Source organism: Nyctibius grandis, chromosome 5 (genome assembly GCF_013368605.1).
Source record: "Nyctibius grandis isolate bNycGra1 chromosome 5, bNycGra1.pri, whole genome shotgun sequence".
NCBI classification, from domain to species: Eukaryota; Metazoa; Chordata; class Aves; order Nyctibiiformes; family Nyctibiidae; genus Nyctibius; species Nyctibius grandis.
The window spans coordinates 24,775,115-24,799,802 of NC_090662.1; the positions used below are offsets into that span (position 1 = coordinate 24,775,115).

Below are 24,688 nucleotides of genomic sequence, written 5' to 3' on the forward strand. Positions count from 1 at the left end.
GGAAATATGTCTGTTTTAAGTTCTGATGGTACAAATCAAACTTCCTTGCATTATGAGAATAAATAGTGTTTTCCCAAAGTCACTAGAAATACTAACATTGTATTTCATCATGGATACGTTCTTACGAGAGACATACTTTAGACACCAGAGGAACTTTTAGGCCAAGCAGAAATGTTTTTAAAGGATTATGCACTTGGGTTGGCAGCCTGGATTGCTACTGGAGGTGTAAGGGGAATTCATGTGCTTGCATTCTGGCTCAGGTGGGATTTAGGAGAATAGGATCTAGCCTACAGTCTAAACTGTGGTGTGACCACACAGTCCAGACTATCACCCTGTATTAACATTTTCAAACTTACATGCAGAAAATTAGGTGTATCATATATATTCAGATTGAGCAGTAAACTGAAATAGAATCTCTTTAGGTAGAAAAGTCGTGAAAATGCTTAATCTTTTGTAAATTTATACTCTGTCCCTCAACCCCCCCTTTTTCTGCACTGCCAAAAAGCTAGTGTTAATGTTGTTGTAATGCTTTTTATACCATAGTGATCTGAAGAGATAAGCAATCCAAAATAGGGGAAATTGGTACTATAGCTTGAAGTTTGCTATTTGTTTTCTGGCCCTGAAAGGTTTTGTGCAAAACACATGGCTACCTTTTTTTAGCTGTAGTGATATGCCTGAAACATGATTTGTCTACTTAAACCATGATGTTTTCTGAATATCTGCACAGCATGTTTACCAGTGTGCTCTGATCTCCTTATTCTATGTTATAGCAAATATGGTGTCTTCCTACTTTTTGCGTCTTCACTCTTACATACTGTCCATAGGGACTGAAAAAACTTTCCTCAAGGGATGTAGTTGCTGCAAGAGGACAGTGAGAAAATAAACATATTAATGAGAAGAGGGAAACTACAGTAATGTTGTTGTGAGTATATAATTTAAGATTTCTTTGGCATGAGAATGTCTTCACAGTTATACCAGATAATGCAAGGAATGTGAAAAAAGACAACATTTCAGTACCAGTGTAACTTCAGGATTTTTCAGATAACTAAGTACTCCCACAGGAGAAGCAATCTTTCAGGCAGGCAGAGCCCAAAGTTACATAAGTTTTATTGCATATTTGTTATCACATATGCAAATCCTTGCAGTCAGATTGGTTGATGAGGACTGATTTTCATAACTACAGTATGATTATTTCTCAGTAAATCTTTCACACATAAATCCCTTACTTCTGATGGTTATTTGTCACTATTACCTAATCAAAGCACAAATATTTGTAATAACTGTGCTTATGGAAATTTCTGGCTTTATAATCATTGGGATACAGATAGCAATTGGTTCCAGTTTTTATTTTTATTGGTTAGAGACAGTGAGGAGCAAGGTTCATCCCACTGATGGGTTGTTCCTCACAGCGATGAAAGCCTGGCTTTGGGTACTCTCAGAGAGAGCGAGCACAGGTTTTGTCAAGAGAGTCATCATCTTTCAGAAGCATTTTAGCAAAAGCATTTTGCCAGAGGCATTCTGCTTAGCCGGAGATTTGTCTAGGGAGGCATTCCCTGGAAGCATTTTCCTTGCAGGGGCTTGTCTGTAGAACTGTTCCCCCAAGGCTTTTCCCCAAGCACAGAGACTTATTTGTGTCATAATTCTAATGTTTTAAAAACTTATTCTTTTTTTGTGTGACTTTTTTAACAAAATATATATATTTATATATATGTCTATATATAAACCAGACTAACTATAGTCTCAAACTGACTCCTGTGACATATGTCACAAATAGGTTTCTCCAACTACCTCTTCAATTTAAGATCTCTGGCGATGTGCTAGCTACAAAAATGGCCACTTCAGCTCCCCACTTCTTTCATTTAGAGCAAATCCGCTGCTACCTTTTCACACTCCAGATTGCACGTACAGACCCAGAATTGTTCTACCCTCAATGTGTATACATAGCACTCATTTCTGCTGATGGGAATCACACATACAGTCCAAGCAGGAAGATACGATCCTACATTTAGCTTTATCAGGCAGCAGAACAAAAATTAAATTCATGTTCTCATTTTGGGCTTCCTATTTTTCTTGAAAATTATATTCTGGGTGAAATGTTCTGCTGCATTTTGCAGTCTCTAAAAATTCGTCTGTCACCTTTTAGTGAATATGAAACGTCTTTGCTTTGTTTTCAGCATTCGATGCTTTGCAGAAAACATGTATGCCTGTGATGACAATTACTAAGTGAAGCTTGCAAGTGAAATGTGCACCTGCTAGAGTTCCTTTCTAGCTGGGTTAACAGTGCCTTAGTCCACTGATTTCGACAGACTCACTCTTTGCTTACACCATTACAAATGAAGGATGAAGGAAAAGCTTTCAGAGTAGGAAATAGAGCACCTCTTTTGTGGCTTCTGGATCGCCTGCAATATCTCACGGGGCAAATCTTTGAGGTATTTAAATATCTGAAGTCAGGGAGACAACCCACGTGCTCAGAATTGGGTACCTCCTAAAGGTACCTACTCTTTGCTGGACTGAACTCCTAAGAGATTTTACCCCAGTCCTTGAAGCAGTTAGCTGTAGATAATGCTTTAATTTGGGAGACAAAGTGCACACAAAAGTAAGGTAATTCTCTTTTCAGTGTGCTGTACTGGAGTTATGTTTTAGACAGCTGCATCTTTTCATTGCTGCGCAGTATTTACCATCATCTTTCCTGAGATGCTTTTGCCCTATTTTCAGAAGTTTGCCTTGAAGTACTACTGATTTTCTTTGGCCTTGAATATTATGCATTATAAATGTGATTTGCTTAGAAGTTTTTAATGCCTTTTTATCAGTGGTTGGTATGACTGTGCAGCTGTTCAGCAATTACATACTATGGAGCTGAGCAGAAACTTTAAGACATGAAGCATTTCTAGGGAAGTATGGTAATTGATAAAAAAATGGCTTAAAAGTGAAACCTCAAATACTGAAAAATGGAAACAGACTTGTCTCTGAAAATGTTGTGATGATTTTGAATGTCACTGCATTTGAAGGAGTATCCACAAGGAGAGTGCTGGGCTCAGCACCAATTTAAATCATGTTCCCTCCAGTAGAGAAAATTAATTTTAAATGTCATCTGTTTAATTGTTTGTTATGCCTAATTAAAAATGGTACTTTATTTGATTTATTTGTAGCATACCTAATACGTTGCTTTATTGAAGAAGTTACAGAAATTTGATTTCTAATTACAAGGACTGAGGATTTCTTAAAGTATTTCTTTCAAATTGTTTTTAGTTTGGACAAAATTAAGACCATTTTGGTGATGTGGAGTTATATAATTCTTAAAAGATGGATAATGGGCAGAGGGAGCACTATATCTTAATGACAAATTATTCTTGGTTTATAGATGGCAAGCATGATAACAAGTAAATGTTCTTTCTTACCTTCAGAAAGATTTAGTAACCAGTCCCCTTATTTATTTTCACAATGAATTAGCCACAGAGCTTTTATTGTGGTCTGGGACACACAGCACAAGCAAAGGCTGATCGTATTGGGGAGGCTACAACTGAAGTGGCACTTGTGCTGGTACAGTAGCTGTAAAAGCTGAGGCTGGAGAGCAAAATAAATCTGAAACTATGTATTCTGTGGGAATTCTCTCGAGCCCCACGTTGGGAGCCAATAAATCTGTCACAGTTTAAAGCTGGGCCGGCTATTAAACCTGGGGCAGATGCTTTCTGTTATCCACCCCCCCTCCCCCCAAAGGGAAAGGGAAAGGGAAAAGGGAGAGAGACTTCTGGGTTGGAAAGTTAAAACAGTGTTAATAAACTATAATAATGGAAAAGAGTATAATAACAATAATAGAAATAATCAAATATATACAAATATATATATACAAATATAAAACCAAGATTGAGCTCCCCTGAAGTCAGCCACGTCACCACCGGCACTACAGGGCAGGCTCCGGGAAGGCCCAGGCTGGGCCTAGTGACGGTCGAGAGCTGGATTCAGGAATGCACGGATCGGGATCGGGGGCAGCAGGAAAACAGACGGAGTCCTCCTTGGACACCAGCCATAGCAGAAAGAGAGCGAGACCCTCGTGATCCCCCCACTTTATACTGAGAATGACGTGTATGGGATGGAATACCCTCGTTGGTCAATTTTTGGTCACCTGCCCTGTCTGCTCCCCCCCTGCAGCTGCGACCCCCCTTTGGCTCTTCACTCGTAAGCAGTGAGGAATTCAGCAGTGACCTTGGTTTCTCTAAGACTAAGTACAGCAAGAGCCTTACTGCACAACATCCCTACCGGTACCTCAGCGATAACTACAAACTTCGAGCGTTATCAGTCCTGGAAGCAGACACTGTCTGCAAAACATGTAGTTAGTTTCAGAAAGTGCAGTTACTTAGAGGAGACCTAGCTGAAAGTAAAAATCACTGAAAGGAAAAATCGGCCTGGTTTAGGCCAAACCAGGACAGAGGGAAATGCTCATAAAAATTAATAAAATGTTCCAAGAGCTGTTTAATGTAGTGGTATTTAAGAAAAAGAAATTGATTAGATGAGGTGGATGCTTTTCACAAAGAACATCTTCAAAATGATGTGGAAAGGGCAGAAATACAGATAAGGTTTTTCATCTCTTTTTGCTAATGTGAAATTGACCTTTTTAGCTGGTTGATGGAACAGATGTGTGCTTCAAATTTTTTTTTAATTTTTTTTTTACAAATACATAAACAGCATGTTGCTAAAATATCTTGAGTTTTCTAGATGGTGAAGACTGTCATTCTCAGTAAGGCACTGCTTCTGTATATGAAAAAGAGAAGGAAGACTTGAAAGACATCCTTCACTTTTCTAGTGGTCTTTAGGGCTAGTGTTGCCCCTCATGTGAGAATGCCATGTATCTCTGGAAACCGGGCCTTAGCGGAGAGAGGTGTGCACGTGCCTTGCCTTATTTACTGCCCATATTATGGGATCAAAATCAGGATGCATGAGGAGTCAAGAAATTTATTGGCATTTTGCTAGTGAGGGGCACCACTGGGGCTGCTGCAGAGTGGAGCAGATTCCCTTACCGAGAGGAACTGGACCTCAGTTCTTGCAGTGGTATGTTCCTACACTCTGTGCATGTGCATGTATGCATATTTTAAGAAACTGTAGGAATATATTTCTTGGTTCAATGCAAATTCCCCTTTTTGTGCTGTTGTAGCATGCTATGCTTGCCCATACAGTTGCAAGTCTCTTTACTATGAAATCTTTCATGTCTGCTTTTTAAGGTTCAGCAATATTTTCTAAATCTCCTTTATCATTTTCATGATTTACTGAATGAAATTTAATATACCTTCTTTTCCCCACAGGAAGTCTTAGAGAAAGTAGCCTCAAGACCTGACTGTGCAGGTGCAATTCCTGAAGTAGCAACAAAATCTGTACAGGTTTAGGATCTTGCATATTTGCAATGACTGTATTATATTTACTTTCCTCTGTCAGGACATAGAGAAGGACTAAAATTAGGTCAGATAATACCTACTTCCATTTAAATTCTAAATTTAAACAAGAATTGAGGCAAATATTTGCTGATTCTTTGGTACACAGAAAGATATCTGAATATTATTCAGGCTGTGACTTTAATCTAAGCTCTCTCTGCAGTCACTCATTCTCTCAGAACGTTTGGATGCAGCCCAGCAGGGTGTATGGGTGTGCACAGGATGATTTATCTCAAGTAACCTCTGACTTGATTCTCATCCACTGCAAGTCGTTTTCCTCTGTGAACCCTTCACTAAGCAAAGAGGCCTGAGAAATCTTGTTGGTGAAGACTGGAGAAAAGACGACATCAAGTATCTCTGCCTTATCTGTGTCTGCTGTTACTAAGTCACTCACCCCATTCAGCAATGAGACCACATTGTCCTTGTTCAGCATTTTGCTATGAATGTATTGGTAGAAGCACTTTTTGGTGCTTTTGGTGTCCCTTCTACTCTAGTCCCTTTGGCTTTTCTGCACCACCCCTGCCTGCCCAAGCAATGATTTTAAATTCCTGTAACTGGTCCCTGCATCCTCCTCCTGTATATTGCCTTTTAATGTCTCTACACCGTAAGTTCCCTGCTCAGTCAAGCAGATTTTCTGATGTTTGCCAGTCTTCCTGCATATTGGGAAGAACTGCTCTTGCCCTTGTAGGATGCTCTCTGAAAGACCCACCAGCTTCCCTGAATTCCTTTACTTTTCCGAGATGCCATAGGATCACACCCAGCAGTTTCCTCAGTAAGTTGAAGTCTGCTGATCTGAAGTCCGGGCTCTGTCTTACACTAGATATCAAGAAGTAGAGTCCAGCACAGTTTTGCAGTTATTTGTTACTTTCAGCATTAAATATCTTTACCTTATTTCTAGTCCTAATTTTTTTACTTTCCTCATTTTAGCTACTGGATCATGTCATGATTTTATTTATGTAAGGAAATAAGTTTTCTGTCAGTGGAAGAAACTAAAGTATTACACTATCAAATCACCTCTTGATCTTTAGTTGTTGAATCCCTCTTATCTCAGCTGCAAGGCACTACCATTAAGAAGCAGCTGTACTAACAGGTGACTCATACAAGCAGGTGGAAATTATCCGAGATATAGGAAACTTTTCCTGAAGCAGATATAATCAAGTATTAGAGCAGAGAGAGTTTCTAGAGAGCTGCTGCTGCTGTAGCCAGCGGGGGCAAAAAAGCTTAGGTTTCTATTTTGTTATTGTCTGTGTTAACAATAAAAGTCAAAACTCAGGGAGTAAGTTAAGTTTTGACTCTGTAGAGCATCTGTTGACTAATCAAAGCAGGTATTCCAGACTCTACCTTCCAACTGTTCTTTAAATCGAATGTTTACAGTCAATAAAAAGGATAATATATTTTTCACATTCCGAGAGAGAGTTCAGTATTTAACTTGCTGCTTTTTGCATTCCGAACAGATAAAATTAACCCATAGTGACTATACACCAGGAATTTATTGTTAACTGGTAGGTTTGAGCATGTTAATTTTTTTCTTAGATTTAATTTCTGCATCAGGTATGAGCTGAAGTGAGATAAGGTGGAAATTGATGCAGTGTGAGAAGAATCTCAAGTGCTCCTTATTTCTTGAGAATATGTAGGCGTGTATATAGAAGCTTTAAAAAAGACGTGAGTGAGAAGATCACGATTCTGATCATCTGTTTGATTCTGGTTCTTCAACTGCTGCTTTCAGGTAAAATTCCATGTCTGTGAAAACCTTCCTTGACCTTAATAAGTACTTGGATAGTGAACTTACAGAGGCAGGAACTTGAGCCTCTTTTTTTCTGAGTAGTCAGTTTAGGGGACAAAAGAAATATCCTTTAGATTCAAGAATTATGGTAAGGAAAGGCTGATGCTCACATCATATGAAAACCTGATTGTTAATTATCTTTCTGGAAGTTTCTTCTGTAGAGATGAGATTTCCAAAGTCTATGGTGAAATGGTAACATGTAGACAACCCGGTAATTTCCATGCACCGTTTCTTGGTGGTGCTTTCTGTATTGTATTCATCCAAACTGTGAAACAGAGGTCTGAAGAGGGTTTTTGTGTTTGTTTCTTTGCTTTTAGGAAAAGTTGAGAAAATACCACTAATCAGATCAGTAGTTTGTGATCTGAAGTGAGCAGTCCTGGTGTGGGAGGGCGAAAATAAAAACCGCCATGTGGAAAAAGTGATGGTATAATGTGGCTGGCCTAGCTCTTGTGCAAAGATGTGAATGAACTCCTGTCTAGCCAGATACCAGTATTTGCTGAGCCTTTTTGTGCCCCTATAACTGAATCTATAGGCTTTAATGTGATGGTGCTACCTGTGCGCTTAGTGTCTCATTCTCAGTGATGTATATCTGACTAGAAGGAAAGTAAATGAAGTGTCCCAGAAATGCTGGCTTCTTTCTGTTGATGCAGTTGCGAAATGCGCTGTGCATTCTGGCACAGCGTAGTGCAGTACTGTGGTTTGCTCTCTCTGTGTGCAGCCCCTGGCTGTGATCCCATAGGGCTGAATGGAGGGGCAGCAGCGCTAGCACCCCACCTGAGCTGCAGAAGCTCAAAGGCGGGTTTCGTTCTTGGGATACTAAGAAAAATGCGAAGCCTTTGCGTCTGCTATAGTGGGGTGAGCCGTTCTGCTCCTGCCTGCCGTGGCACTGCAGCCGTACCCTGCCTCCTGCAAGGCTGTGCTGGGGTGAGGAGCCATGCTCTGTTCTCACCTGTGGTTCCCTGTGTGTTGGTAGCGAGGCAAAGCACCTGATGTGAGGGCCTGGGTTTCTGCAGCCAACTGTCTGTCTGAAAAACAGGTTTTGCTCTGTGGTCGATTCCAGGACAGAGCAGGCTCCGGAGACTCCAGCCCTGAGGCTTTTGTCCATCAGGCAGTGCAAAGAGTGAGTTGGCCTCTGAAGGTGCCCTTCGCTTTGACACCCTAGGTGGTAGAGGGACTCTGGGGCTATTGGCCACCAGCAAAAGCACTGATGGTAGCTCTGTTTTTCTTCTTACATATTCTGTATGAAGCTCTCCTCTGTACGTGGAGAAGTGTGTTTGAAACTATTCACTCTTTTTGTAGAGTCTGACTGTTGTGACACCTGTGCGTATAAAGCCAAAATTTTTCTCTCTCGAGTAAAATATTGTTAATTGCTGGCTCAGACAAATTGAGTGGAAAGGATATATATTATAAAGTGTGCAGGGAAAAATGCTCAGAAATCAGAGATAAAACTCTGTATAGAAAACAACTTAATTCAATTGTATGGGGAATTCTGTCAGGCAGAAATTTCTCTTATCCTAATAGGGAGTGAAATTGCTGTTCTTTAGAAAACTGACATGGAAGATTTGCAGATTTGTTTGGAAACTGCATAATTTAACTGGACCCCTTAATTGTTTTCATAAATCTGAAGAGTTATATTTGGACTACCTAGCCCAGATAAAATAAATAAGACCTCACACAACCCTGTTATGTGCCTAAAGTGGCACTCAGACATCTCAGTTTGTGATTGGTAAAGATGTTCTTGAATCTGCGAAACTTCTGGTGTCTAATTTTGGCCAGTAAAGTTCTCTCAACATTTACAGTTATGAGACTGCATTTCCCCACACGGACTGCCACCTTGGCAGTTAGCTTATTGCCTACATGATTGGCAAATATTTCATTCAGCGTCAAACATACCTCAAGAAGTGAAGACCAGATCCTGGGACCTGCTTCAGCTCAGATGTATTGCAGAGCTGTGCAATTATGTCTGCTGCACTTGTTTGGTCTCCAGCTTTATGCAACTCATCCAATCAGGGTCGTGCTGCCACGGGAGGGTGAGAGGGTCCTCACCATCTCAGTCTGGCCAGTGTTAGGGTAATCCCTTGGTAGATCTGGTTCAGGCTGTATGCATGCTGAAGGTGACATAAGAGCCGTGTTTCACACTTTGGCTTTTGCTATAATGCTTTCTGTATTGGTTTCTAATCTAGAGGAAAGGGACTTGAGAGAGGTTGTCAGCGCTACACAAAAGACGGGCTACCAGCTAAGAGTGAAGATGCAAGTGGATAAACATGGGCTTTACTTCAAAAAAAGATAGAGATAGCAACGTTGTCCTCTTCTCCAGACTTGTTTTTAGAAGAGAAGCGTGAACCAGTCTTATGTGTAGAAAATGGCTTTGGGCTATTAACTGCAGTCTTGGTTCCACCTACACCAAAAAAAAAAGGTCTTGGGCACATCTCTTGCTAGGTATTTCCTACTGGCTAGCTCAGGAAGTATCATGTGAATCCCATTCCAAGGTGCTTAACTTCACCATGTTACATAGGCAGCCTATGTGCCAGACAGAGCCTGCAAATTCTGTTCCAATAAACCTCAGTGGTTTTTTACCTTTATGATTAAAAAGCAAGATCTACAAACTGTGAAAGAGAAGACAGACTAAAGACATAAAAAACAAATACTTCAAAGTTATGTGGGTTGTGTTTTTTTTTTGTTTTTTTTGTTTTTTTTTGTTTGTTTTTTTTTAAAGATATGGAGATGCCATTGATATTCCCTGGAAAAACATGTTGATTTCTTTCAGTTGGCTATTTTAAATCCAGTGCCTGGAAGTGTATAGGTGACACTGATACGCAGAAATGTATTTGTGAAGCAATTTCAATAAGTAGATAGAAATGGAATTGTATCAGGCTCAGCACAGACTGGCATTCCCACACCACTTGTCATCAGGAGCATCCACTCAGGCTTTTGATGTCTCCAATGTTTATTCAATGCACTTGACACTTTTAAATCTAGTTTAGTGTAATTTTGCTTTTGATGGGGTCTTTTAACATATCCAGCAATAGACTGAAGGAGAACAATTTCAAAATAAAAGATGTTCACTTATCAAAAGCTGCTGTAGTATTCAGAAGTGGTACAGTGGTACTCTGGTTCCTAATACAAATAATTTATGCACAGTATACAAAAAGAGATTTTCAAAGACTACTGATCAGTGCACCAATGCATTGCATACAGTAGCTGCAGACTGAAACACTGTCTGGTAAAAGTGGGGTTCTCTTAAAAAGATCTGTACTAAAGTTTGGTTCATAAAAACAGATGTTTTGCATCAGTCAAAGGAAATATTTTCAGCAGTCTAAGCATATAAAAGTTCCCAATATTTGGTCAGAACAGGACCAATTGGTCTCTCATTCTACCCAAATAAAGACACTGAATTCTGTGAAATATGTCATGGGCTGACACGAGCATTTTCACCCCCTTTTAGGTGAAACCAGAGGTTTGTGTGGAGCCCCAGCACCAAGGTTCCCTTGGCTGCCTGCTGAAGCACTGCCTGGCTGTGCTGCATGGCAAAGGTGTGCTCATAACTGTAGACATCAAGGCAGGCAGGGGAGCCTCTTCTCAGGACATTGGAAGGTGGTTGTCAGCAAGCTCTGCCTCTGACTATTGACATCCTGTCAGAAATATGGGGTGTTACTGAGATGATTGCTGAAATGGGGAAAGTGAGTGTTGAAGCTTTTTGAGCTTATTGAAAGCTCCTCACACCCTCTTCTTTCAGCATCCTGCCGAGCTGCTAAAGTAGGGTGTTCATGGTGGGGCCAGAGTTACAGGATCAAGCTAACTGAGGAGGACTTTTAAGAACCTTCAGAAGGACTTATGTATAATCTATATTTGGACTTAGAGATATTGGAGAGTCACAGCTAGGGAGGAAATCTTCATCGCACTAGCCAGGAAGGCTAAGGCTAGCACTCAAACAAGGCTGTATGGTGGTGATAACAGTAAATTGATTTGTACTTAAATTGCAATGAATAAAAATAGGGAAAAAAAGAATTTGCAGAAATGATATGAAATGCTCATCAAATATAGGCTTTTTTCCTACATCAAATATTGCTTTTGCTGACTTTTGTGGTTGTGTTCACAATGCAGTTGGAGAGCAAAATGCCTATTATAGGGAAGGAAGCCTTACTCAGTAGACAAGAGTGAGGAGTGACCCTGTCCAGGGTTATTTCGCAGAAGAGTAGTTTCCCTTTGCCCTTTCTGCTGGGCCAAGTGGAAACACTGAGTATCTCTGAACTGTAGACTGCCAAAGGGGAGAAGCAGCGCTGGAACTGAGAATCCTAAATCAGCTCTTTAGAAACTAATCACTGTCCGCTCTTCCTTCTCACTTCAGTCAATTTGTGGTTAAGAAGGGAGGAGGGAGTGAGAAGACTTCGGGGAACCGGGTGTGAAGGAAAAGGGATAAGCGGGAAGAAGAGATGCTCACATAGAAGAAAGAGAGAAAACATCAAGAAGATAGCAGGAGGGAACTATAAATTGTTGAAATGTCTGAGAAAAAAAGCAAGTATGAGTTATAGGAAGAAAGGGGAAAAATGTCAGGGATAGATACCTATCTCTCTCTCTATATATATATATGAAATAGGGAACAGTTCAATAAGAAATAACATTGAACTATTTTTAGAAAGCTTTCCCCAGTATTCTAATCCTCTCCATTAAATGAAGAAGCTAAGAATATACTGCTGTAAAGGTAGGAAACCTCTGCAAGATCTCGGTTTCTTCAAGTGATCTTATTCCATTCAAGCTGTGATTTTCTTAAAGCTCATCATCTTGTTTAATTTGAGTCAGTAACAACATCAGCTTAGAAACAAAATTTGGGTAGTGTCCCCAGTGGGGAAGTATGAACCACTAACCACTCTCTCGGAAAGGAAAGAAAAAGGCCCCAACACATGGAATATATGTGTGCATATGTGTACATATTTTATACCTACATAAATAAAAATATTTTTATATAGAAACAGAATAATTCGATTTGTAGTTCCTGACTTTCAGGGCAGTTTTATTCCTTTTTGGAAACTTTACTCATGACTGCTGGAAGGATCAAAACAAGTGATGGGTGAGTTTAGACTTCAAGGGTATCTCTGATATGCCTGACCATGGGCACAACCTCTTTGTCTTGTTATATTGGGTTTGTGTAGCAAGGTTTTTGTATCAGGGAGCTACAGGGATGACTTCTGTGAGAAGCTGCTAGTAGCCCATGTCTGACAGAGCCAATGCCAGCTGGCTCCAAGATGGACCCACCACTGGCCAAGGCTGAGCCCATCAGCAATGGTGGTGGTGCCTCTGTGCTAACATATTTAAGAAGGGGGACAGGACTGGAGGACGTAGTCTCAAGCTGTGCCAGGGAAGGTTCAGGTTAGACATTAGGAAAAACTTCTTTCTTCACAGAAAGGGTTATTAGGCATAGGAATGGGCTACCCAGGGAGGTGGTGGCGTCGCCATCCCTGGAGGTGTTTAAGAAAAGACTGGATGTGGCACTTAGTGCCATGGTCTAGTTGACACAGTGGTGTTAGGTCAAAGGTTGGACTCGATGACCCCAGAGGTCTCTTCCAACCTGATTGATTCTGTGATTTAACATGATGCTTTATAATCCCATATGAACTGGTTATGCTGCTGAAGGAATCCCTAGCTATGGTGAATCATAGGGATTCCCTTAATGCACTCTGATATGAGGTATCCAAGTCACTAGCATGCGGCAGACAGATTACGGGAAAGCTGGGCTTTCTGAGGCCATAGCCGAAGTGTAGGCAGCATACCCTAGAACATGTGAAAGCACCTGTTAAGGCACTGGGCAGATGTGTCTGGCCAGCTGAGCCCTGTTTACATATCTTCACATTGTCCACAACTGTGAAGAGAGCTGTGAACAATACAAAATTTGCTTTCCCTTGTGATATTTTTCAGTTACTTTTATCTCATGACATTAAGCTGGCAGTGTGGGTAGCAGAAGCACAGTACTACTGCTCAGCCAGTGGTGTAAGCTGAACTGGCCTTGCAGCATTAAAAAGTGAAAGCAAAGATCAGAATTGTCCATTAAGCAAAGCACCCATCTTGCATCCTGCTGAGAGCACTCTCTTTTTCCATGCTGATAGTCTCTGTAACCAGAAAAATTCCTGTGGACAACTGTGTGTCCCCACGGGTGAGTCTCTGAAGTTACCTGCTGTGCTTTCTATGGTACTAATTAGTAAGTGAATGTAAAGGAAACACAATTTGGACTGAGTAATACTTTATGAGCTACTAGGTAAATTTGTTACTACTGAATAATAGTAAAAAATTGGCTTTGTTAGTTCAGACCAAAAGTAATGCCCATCTTTGTATATTTTTCTCAAACTCATCAAAAGAGATTAATTACAGTTCCAGACACTGACATGACAAGCTCTAATGAGGAAAGTAGGGCTAAAAAAGCTTTGAAATATCAGAGTTCACACTGTGCTTGGCAGAGATTGACACAAGTCTAACATATTGATACACATAATTAAATGTGGGTTTCCCCAACAAATCAAAAAGGAATTTTAATAGTTTAAGAAGTCCCTAAAGTTATCTGACAATCCTTGGCTTCCTGTTTGATCTGATGTTTGGAGAACATAAGAAACTGTGAAGGAAGAGCTAAAAGCCATTCCCAAGATCAAGGTCCCCCCCACAGCCCCTCCTTGTGATTTGATCTCAGTATGAAGATTACTCATTTGATCTGCTGCTTCTGCAGTTTATCATTCAGTGCCTGGACCTCATCTGGGTTTAAAATATTTAGAAAGAGGCTGCCTACAGATGGTGGATAATTTAATGTGCGACTGCTTAGTGTAGCTGGTTTTCAGAGAGCAAACCCCAGGATTTAAAATGATGTGGAAATACCAGAATAGAGCTCCCTTACTGAGAAAATGCCATTGTTAAACATTTATCAATAGGCTCTCTTGCACAGAACATTGGTGACAGTTCAAGCTGTCCTTAGATGGATTGTCATCCTCCTGGAGTCACACAGCAATGCGCAGTGTGACAAGATGTGCTTCAACTGTAAAAATGTTCGTAATGCATAAATATCCTTTTAATGTTTTTGCCCTAAAGTGCACCACACAGCACAGAGACCCATGCTTTCCAGAGTGGTGAATTTGTTTAGTAGATGCTGTATCTATCATGGGATTTGAGATTGTGATATCACATTTTAACTATTTTTTTTTTCTTCTATAGTATCCCTTGTGTGTAATTAAAAGTAATGACTTCTAATGAGTCCCTGACCTACTTCAACCTGCTGGAAGGAAACTACTCCTCAAATTTGAACACTTTATATTATACACATTCCTCCTCTGTTGCATCCAGTTCTACCAGGGCAGCATAGCAGGTGACAAACTGAAAGACACTTGCTGTAGCATGTCTGGTTAGTCTTTACGAAAGATGTTTTCTGGCTGGTGGGGACACAATACAATGCAATGGAGCTTTAATATTTTTTTCATCCCATGATCAGATACTATAATTACATGTATTAACTAGAAGAAATTACTTTCTCTAGAGTAATTCAGTTTATTCAGAATACTGTAGTTGCTAGTCCATTTGACCACCAGAGATAACCTCAGAAGTAGGTGTGATGATAGATAATTACTGTGTTTGAGGAAAAAAAGAGAAAATCAGTAATGAAAGAGGATTTGCATGTTTCATTTTATCCCCATATTTCCACTGGGCTAGCGATTGCATCTGCCTCTGTAATTTTTCACATACCAGACCAACCTATGATGGTTGCAGAAATAATTTTGTTGGCAATGAAATGTACTGCATTGATTCTCAGCTATATCCTTTTCTCAAGAAAAGATCAGTGCAGCTCATTGAAGATATATTCTGCTCAGAAATATGTCTTCAGAAGGTAACTGATGGCAACAGAAGTAAAGTAAAGTAAAGCCAGTGAAAGAGTAATAGGAAGTGAAAAGAGAGAGTAAAATAATTTACCCATCCTAGCTTGGAAACATTTAGGTGTGATGGATCACTTCTGTCCCTGTGTTTGGGGGAAAAAAGTAGCAACAGCTATGTTGCATTTTATAACAAAGACCTTTGTATCTTTGCACAAAAACATACAAAACATATAGAGGACTTTCAAAAGGTTTGAAACTACCTTATCATTAGCTCCTTGTCATTAAGTGTATGAATTGCAAGCACCCTTGACAGGAACTGCTATGAAATTTACTGCATATAGAATGACTAGGAATAATTCAAATGGATTTAAAGAAATTCCTGCCTTCCAAGTGAAGTCGCCTAATGGCAGCTTTTGTTCTTTCCCTTTCCAAAGCTTTTAAATTCTACTAAACTTTTTTGAACTAAATGCATTTTAAGTTGTATTCATCTAGGTGAGAAGCATACCTGTTTTTTCTTTTTTTTGCTCTAGCTGATATGAACATATTTTGAGGGGGGAGTGGAAATCTGTGGTAATTCCTGAACATGATGCATTGCTGAACACATGATAAATACTGTGACTGAGTGTCAACAATAAGAAAGAACATCAAGTATATATGTCTAAGTAAATATAGTTTAGAATTACACATGTTTATAAATATAAGTGAATACTTAAACACATCTACTGGGAAAATATGTTGTCACAGATCACCCCTCCTCACGGTAAAATCCGTGGAAAGAGGCTGAATCAGAAACCTTCATTAGCTGAAACTTTTCCACCACATCAGCTCTAGCAGAGGTGGTTTGTAGCTGGTGGACTTGGCAAAGTCTCACCCTGCTCAGCTGCTCTGAGCATTGAAAGGGGCATCTCACATCTCAAAGGCATTACTGCGTTTTAATGTGTTATATCTTCCCAGGATTATTTAATGTTGGTTTATTCTGAAAAGGGATGAAAGAAGGTCCCTAATGATGGCATGGGTGACCTATTCAGTTTTTGTCATAGATGGAAAGATGACACCACAGAAGGAAGCTGATCATTAGCTATGCACAGATGTCTTAATAGTCATGTGTAGCCAAAATGAGTGGGCTTGTGAGATTCAGCAGAAGACATGTAGCTCTTTACAGTATTGTTCTACATAGTATGTATAAAAGTTGAATAAATCTCCCAGGCTCCCTTTGTAGTCAGTGGAGAGAAATGGACAGTTTCAGCGTGTGTTTCATCTCCTCCTACAGTTAGTAACAAAAGGAAGATTTTTAATCTTGTTTGGTATAGTGTAAGATGTTATTAAGCCTCATCAAACTCTTTTGAATCTTGAAAGTCTACCCGGAATGACTTTAGCATTACTGTACTGCAGGCTGACACATTTTTCAGAAGTGAAAGCAGGGTAAGATGATGCTCTGGCTGATGGCAATTTACAAATGTGACTAATAACTAAAACACAGTGACCTCCGCTCTCATCCAGCAACTCTTCCATATCTAGGCCCTCAGGATTCATTTCACTGCTGTGAGTTTTTTGTACTCACAAAGAACTTTTTCTTGCTGTACAGAAGAGGGAATAAAAATCTTGAAAAGACAGGGCCATTAATGATTAATGATAGACATTTAAAATTCAAAAAAATCACCAAGTTGAAAACGTGTTTCCACAGTCAAATTTTATTTCAAGCACTTTTACTCCTTTGCAAGCTTTATTAGTCAGTGGTAAAATGTCAGTTGATATTGAGCAATCACTAACCTAAAGTTTATTGATCTCAATATGCTAGCTACAATTATTACTATTTTTAATGTGCTGTTGCTAATATTCCTCAAAAAAAATGACTGCTCAGTGATGAGAGAATGGAAAAGGGAAATAAAATGCTAGTTGGTATGTTAAAGTTAGTAGTGATAGGACTGAGTGGGTAGTGAAACTGAAGATGCAAGTGATTTAAACCTGTTACGCTGAGTGACTGTACAGCATAGTTACTGCTGTAACTTATAATCAGTAAAGTTCCAAATTACTGGTGATTCCTTCCTCAGGTCTTTTTTTGTACGAGCTTAGCTCATTTCACTGCCTGGTACTCTGCTCCCAAATCATGCTTTCAGCTGAAAGGCTGTGTAAAGTAAGATGGCATTTGAAATGGCCAGCTGATACTTTACACTGACAAATGCGGCATGCAAATGGATTTGAAAGCTCAATAAAAAAAGTTCCAGTGAACTTCTCTCCAAAACTTGGACAGGGTGCCATTGAAGAGAAGGCATACTAAGAGCTGCCTGCTGTGTTGAAGATGCTTTACAGGAAGGGCAAACCTAGCTCATGTGATTTCCTCTACCATCCTCAGTGCAACACCTCTATGTTTTTGGGTTTGGATCCCAGCACTGGACCCATCAAACAGTTCTAGGGTAAAGCTTCCTTATGAAAGTCCTGGATTCGGGAGTGGTGGGTGGCTTTTATTTTCAGTGTATGGGGGACTGACAGTGGTTTACCACTTTGCTGAAATAAATGAAAAGTTACATTAACTGCCTTTGGTATTTGTGAAGTTGTCCACACCTTCTTCATCAGGGAGTAGAAGTCTGTTCTCTTGTAATGCTTGGTGGATGTCTTGTACAGATGTTGTTCCCCCTTTGAAGTGCTGCCACAGTCATGCTTTGTGGACAATTAGTTCTGAAAGTAACTGCTCCATCTTCTGTAATCCTCTGGGAAGGAGAGATCTTTAGAGACAGATTTTGAATCAGCTTGGATAAGTATACAAAAAGATCCAGGAAAAAAACAGAGACTATTCTTGACTGCTGATTTTGGCTTGAATATATCTTGAAGGCTTAGCCTGCCTAATTAGTTGTCAGCAATTGTTTTGGTGTTTTTTTTGTTTTTTTTTTTTGGTTCCAAATTGTTTTATTTTGTTAAGCATGCAGAATCATTTTCTGATGCCAGTGACTGGATGGTAGAATGAGATGAAGCCCCCACTGACTTAGATTAAAGGACTGAAGGATTGCTTGTAGTTTCAGCAGTAGTTCAGTATGCACCAGGATGAAGATCAATACATAACTAAAACTGGATATTGTTTCAAAGCACCACACTATAAATGTTTGTTTTCAAACATGTGATAGATACTTCAGACTTAAAAAAAAATTAAAATAAGGCTTCTATGAATTCCTCTGTATAATAATTTCAAAGAGTTAAAGTCTGTCACCCGCTAGAAGTCAAGAGTTTATCAGCAGATTGTACGTTAATGGGAGACAGCGGCCAAACCATAGGGTAGGAAAGAATAGCAAAAAAATATCAATGAACATTCAAATGTGAAAGCTTTTAGCCAATGTCAGTGTATGTGACAGCTGTTGTGTGACAACCAGTTCAAATGTATTTATATAATCCGTTGTTTTTTCCCTTTTTTTCCCCCAAGGAAAAGGAAGTATGCTATTAACAGTGCTATATAGCACTTAAATACAATGTAGACGTTACATGTATTGTATTTAATTTTTAAAATTTAGATTGAGAAATCTAAAATGAAAAATATAAAACCCCTTTACAGGTCTCTCTCAAAATGCAAAATTATGTCTCAAGGGGCCAGGGGAACTTTAAGTATAAATACACTCTGTATTTAGGGAGTTTTAAAAACACTTACTACTGAATTGATAGAGCATAACAGTTTCCTTGCTTAGGCAGCATTATACTCTATCTTGTAAAATGTACTTGGGGACATGTAAAATGGTTTATTAAACCTACAGTCCATAACTAGAGTTGTTACATTTTAATATATATGTTTTTCATTCATGGATTATTGAACCACTAAATCCTAACAATTTGTCCTCATGCCAAACAATTTCTTTGAGTGTTGTTCCAAGTTTTTTCAGTAATTGTGTAACTGTTGGAACACACCCTAAATGGACAAATTTTAAAGCTATTTTTCAGTGCCCCCCTGTATACAAATGTACATTTAAAAGCAGGCAAGGAAGGAAGTTTCTGCTTACTTTTGCACAGAAAGAAATCCATGAGGTATTTCTGGGTGGGAAATCTGCAGTTTTGGGGAGAAAATTCTTGAATGTAAAGTACTGTCTATAACCATGAGTGATGTATACAAAAAGAAATAAGGAAAATAGCTACATGTTCTGTGGCATGAACCATTTTTCTCAAAACTTAGGGATGCCTTCCTATTTAGAGAGTGTCTTTCTCCCTACTTTTACACAGCATATTGGTCTTTCATGCCAGTGAAAAGTCGGTAGAAGTTATAAAACAGTGGTGATTTAAGCCTACTGAGTATGCCAAATGATTTTGGGGTGTTTGGTTTGGACTGTATTTAGCTTCCATTTTCTTCCACTGTTATTCTAAATAACTCTAGGGAAGAAGCTGAACTACAAAGAGCTGAAAAGTAGGGAAGTATCCTCTCTTCCCTGCATTTTCCAAGGCCCCAAATAAGTGATATTCATAGTACATAAAATATCTCTGTTGATCTGAAACATCTCATTGCTGTGTTGTACCAACAACTCTCCTACAAACACATATCTAGGATTTGTTATTCATCTTATGCCTGAAGAGAAACAGGAACTGAGAAAGTTAATGGATAGAACTCTGTGGTCTAGACTTAAGGATTTTAAATGATAAAGCATCCATCTAAAAGATCTCTTACTGGTGTTGATTTTATAAACATTATTGATGAAATAACTCTCAGCGAAGCAACAATGCCGTAGTATTTGTGAAATGGCACACCAAGGAGCAAAAGAAGTAAAATCACAGAGGTTGTCTTTATTTGTTTTCCATCTGGAAAAAGATGACTAGTTTAGAGAGTAATAGAGCAAATTTAGAAAGGGAATGATATGTGCTCTAAATGAGCATAATCGTGTTATTACAGGCCGAAGTCTCTTGTCTGTAAAGAGACAAAGATGTTTCAAACATTTTCTGAAAGAAAGGGAATTTATACAAAGCAAGTTTTGTAAGGACAATTTATCCTTTGTTTTTACTTGGTGGACCTTTGCTGTGTTAGGAATACTGATTTCCATGAGATATAACCTTTAGCTTACTTTTTCTGTGATCCTCCCTTTCCTTTTTTTCTGTTCTCTCTGGTTGCTGTTATTACAGCATTTCAGATTATTTATTCTGAGGCGTTTCCATGAGTCAAACATTTCTTAAAGAAGAATATAGCCAAGATACATAAGAGTTTATTTTGTTTGCTCCTGACTGAGACATGATTTTGCCATCCCTTAGGCTATAAACTGTTTTTTCAGGCCATAAGAGTCTACTCTGTCTTTGCAGGTGTGGTTAATGACCAGACTCCTTAAATCCCTTATATTTGCCTCAAATACCTTTTTTAGTTTGTGCTGATGAGGAAGCACTGTACAGGACCTAAGGGTTGCACTGAAACCTTCTACTATAGCATCTAATATGATAGTGAGCATTTACCAGATCACCTGTTATCTGGGACTGCTAAAACTGGTTCTCAACAGAATCAATTTTGGAACTCTGTTCAGCTTGTTTTCTTGAAGACTATTTTATGTTTTGTAAGATGTGAATTAAGCACCTGTTATTAATATAGATTGCAAATGCCATGCAATATCTGGAGTATCTTTCATTTCAATCTAGTGACTATTTCATCAATATTACCATTTTGAGTAAGAAAATCATTCCCCTTTTAAGTTATTATAAATGTTAATTAAACTTTCTTGCACCAAAATACTCTTCAGAATAATTCAATATTGCTTACAGATAGCTTCTTCTGGACATTGTCAAACTATTTATTTAAGGCAAGAGTTAATAGAAAATCACCCTATTTTTTTTTCCTATGAAAATAGTAATTTATTTAAAAAATGTATTTCAGTTATTTAGTGTTTTTTTGTTGTTGTTTTTTTGTTTCTACAAAGAATATTGCAGAAGTTTCTGTGGAGATTACCATCCTTGTAACCTTTCTCCTTCTCTCTCTATATATGGTATGCAGATAATATTTTTTGTTTTGTTTTTTCATCAGATGATAGCTTTTGGTATTAACTACATAGTCTCCATATTCTTAAATCATGCACAACACCATATTAAAGTTGGAAAATGAAAAACCTATGACAGAGAAGGCTTGAAAAGAGGAATAAAATGGGAGAGCACACTTGTACATACACAAATAAACAAAACAATGAAATGGAAGTAATATACATTTTACTCAGCTAATTTAAGTGTAGCATTTTTAAGAATCACAGTCATCAAAACTGACCTTTTCATCTTCTGCAGTAATAGTAAGAATTCCTCCTTTTTTTTTCTTTTTTTCTTCACCTGTTCCTATCAGAACAAGGATCAAAAAAGAAGTTGTTACACTTACATGTCAAGAATCACGACATCTGGAGAAAAGCAGAATGCGTTATTTCTTGGTGAGAGTGTTATACAATAAGACCTGACATTTTACAAAACCTGAGATGCTTTCTGATCAGTTGATCTAATTAAAACAAGATATTCAGTTCTGCACAATGCTTGTGCGTAATCTATTTTAAGCCTTTCAAACATACAAGTATATAGTGTAAAATGGTATTAGACTGGCTCGAATGACTTGTCATTCTGTTTGCAGATACCTCAAATCAGCTATGCATCTACAGCTCCAGAACTGAGCGATAACACCAGGTATGACTACTTCTCTCGAGTGGTCCCACCGGACTCCTACCAAGCACAGGCCATGGTTGACATCGTGACGGCCCTTGGGTGGAACTACGTGTCGACATTGGCTTCTGAAGGCAACTATGGAGAGAGCGGCGTGGAGGCATTCACCCAGATCTCCAGAGAAACTGGTGAGTATATGTTTATCAGGTTTTGTATTTATAGCTGCTGGGTTACAGAGCATCGCTGAGCTCTGCCTAGGTCTACACAGTGTGACCAGAACATCTGCAGGTGTGCTACTTGGACTTAAGTGCAGGGGTTTATGGATGATTTTGCTGCTCGTGCGTCTGCCAAGGTGGCAGTTCTGGCAGTAATTTAAGAAGAGCTCCTGAGAGAGGCAAAAAATGTATGTCTCTTGCCATTTTTGGAAAGGGGGAGCTCCTTGATGAGTTAGGGGCAAGAAGCAACCACCAGCTGAATTACAGCCAGATTTGAGGAGATGCAATTGATTTAGCTTAGGAAAATCATTATCCAATGAGACCTAATTTTCCATGTTTCAGCACTGATGAATCTAGGGTTTTTAATTTTGATGAATTTGAAAAACGACAAAAAAATCTGTGAAGTACAAAGACATAACCTTGTTGTTTTTCCTTCAAGATGAAATGTGCTATATAAATACAGGCATTATTATGGGAAATATATTCAAGTCCCTTTGATCTTATTTTTTTCCCCCACACTTCCATAGTTATTTCTGGCCTGAAAAAATGGCTATTTCTCAGGAGCAGTAGGTTTTGGACACCAAGGAATAAGATGATGAGTAGAAGGTGGTTTGAAAGAGGGCGGAGTCTTTCACTAAGTGCAGTGTTAAATGACACAAAATAATATCCTTTCCAAAAAAATTACAAAAATTGCAAACAGCCTTCCTGTCCTTCCTCAGAAAGCCTGGATTAATCTAATCTACTGGATTTGACTTTCAGGGCAGGTACATATGAACTCTGGTTCTTTCAAGTCAGCTTGGGTGAGAAAGTATGATAATATCTTCCATTTTCAATAACTGCACGTAAATACAGAGACCATCTCAATCATATAGGAAGGCACATGTGTGTCTCAAGTATTTATGCTTGAACCGTAAAGGTTACTGGTTACTCAGAACAATTTGACAGTAAGACAAAAGCACAGTGATTCATGCCATTAGGGAACTGGTGTGTATAACATGCTTGATCAGTTAACTAATAAATATTCTATTTCTAGCTTCTAATCAATGCTGTCAGATCCTAGATGTCTTAATGGGAGGGCCAAGGCTGACTACAATACAATGGTTTGATCTGGAGTTAGCAAAGGCATGGGTAATGCTTCCACAGTTCATATCTGAAAGAGACGGTTTATCTATTGTGTCAAATACAGCAGTGAATAGATTGGCTGCCCCAGACATTCACTGAGTAGTTCATTGGCTGAAAAATCACTTTTTCTTGAAACTATCTGCAGCCAAGCTAGTTCTGCTGAGTTCTGGAAGTAGACAAATAAAGTGCTCAGGACTTTTTTACTGTTTCCCATTTCCAGAAATATGAGAGTTCTTTAGATGAGTGCAAGAACAACTGTGATTTCATTCTAATCACAGTGACTTGTGGAGGTTGGATCTTGATCAACCCTAGAATAAAAAAAAGACCATTATAATTTGATAAAAAATTAATATTTATATGGTTAATTAAATAAGTGGTATTAAAAGGATTATGAATCCAAAGCAATTAAAATCATGAATGGGTACCCTAACCATTATAAGATCTGTGTAATACCAAGAAGCAGAAAAAGTGGTGATTTGTGTGTTTTGTTTTGTTTTTTCCTTTTGTTTTTTTTTCCTTATGAATTATGTTCTGTACTAGAGCACTTTATTTTGGTAATCTCTGTGTTCATAGCAATTTACCAACTATTATGGGTACCAGGGACTTCACAGAATCACAGAATCAACCAGGTTGGAAGAGACCTCAGGGATCATCGAGTCCAACCGTTGCCCTGACACCAGGGAACTAAGTGCCATGTCCAGTCTTTTCTTAAACACATCCAGAGATGGTGACTCCACCACCTCCCTGGGCAGCCCATTCCAATGTCTAATAACCCTTTCTGAAAAGAAATTCTTCCTAATGTCCAACCTGAACCTCCCCTGGCGAAGCTTGAGGCTATGTCCTCTTGTCCTATCGCTAGCTGCCCGTGAGAAGAGGCCGACTCCCACTTCACTACAGCCTCCCTTCAGGTAGTTGTAGACTGCAATAAGGTCACCTCTGAGCCTCCTCTTCTCCAGGCTAAACAAGCCCAGCTCCCTCAGCCGTTCCTCGTAGGTCAGACCCTCCAGACCCTTCACCAGCTTGGTCGCCCTCCTCTGGACACGCTCCAACACCTCAACATCTTTCTTGAAGTGCGGGGCCCAGAACTGAACACAGTACTCAAGATGCGGCCTCACCAGTGCCGAGTACAGAGGGACGATCACTTCTCTAGACAGGCTGGCTACACTATTCCTAATAGAGGCCAGGATGCCATTGGCCTTGGCCACCTGGGCACACTGCTGGCTCATGTTTAGCCGGCTGTCGACTTGAATAGTTCTAAAGAAGGAAAGTGGAGGAAAGGCAGGACAGACAAGTAATGTTTAATTCCTAGAAAAATTTTGGAGTAAATAATCAGGTAAATCATATGTAACCACAGCAACATGATCCATAGCCAGAGCAGAATTGTCAAGAACAAATAGTATCAAAGCCATCTAATAATTTTCTTTGACAGGATAACAGCTTTATAGCCGGAGAAGAAGCACTTGATATCATGTCTCTTGTATTTAGTAGTGTTACCTCAACTGTCGCATACAGTATTCTCCTGAGCAAATTTGGGAATTGTGATCTAGGTGAAAATATCATACGCTGGATGAAGACCTATTTAGAAAACTTTGCTCAGAGTGTAATTAGCAATGGTTTCTGTTTAAAAGGAAGAATGTGTTGTGTGGTATTTGGCAGGTGTTTATGCTGGATCAGGTACTAGCCAATATTTTCATGTTTAGTCCAGATGGACTTGGAATGAAG

The 24,688-nt window shown here is 39.1% G+C and overlaps 1 protein-coding gene across 1 annotated transcript in view; it reads left to right on the plus strand.

Moving 5' to 3' along the window:
- Positions 1-24,688, plus strand: part of GRM8 (glutamate metabotropic receptor 8) — a 379,997-nt gene that overhangs the window by 39,150 nt on the left and 316,159 nt on the right. Inside the window, exon 2 of the mRNA XM_068400373.1 lies at positions 21,601-21,817. Coding sequence (XP_068256474.1) covers positions 21,601-21,817 — 217 coding nt within the window. The remainder of the gene's footprint in view (positions 1-21,600; positions 21,818-24,688) is intronic.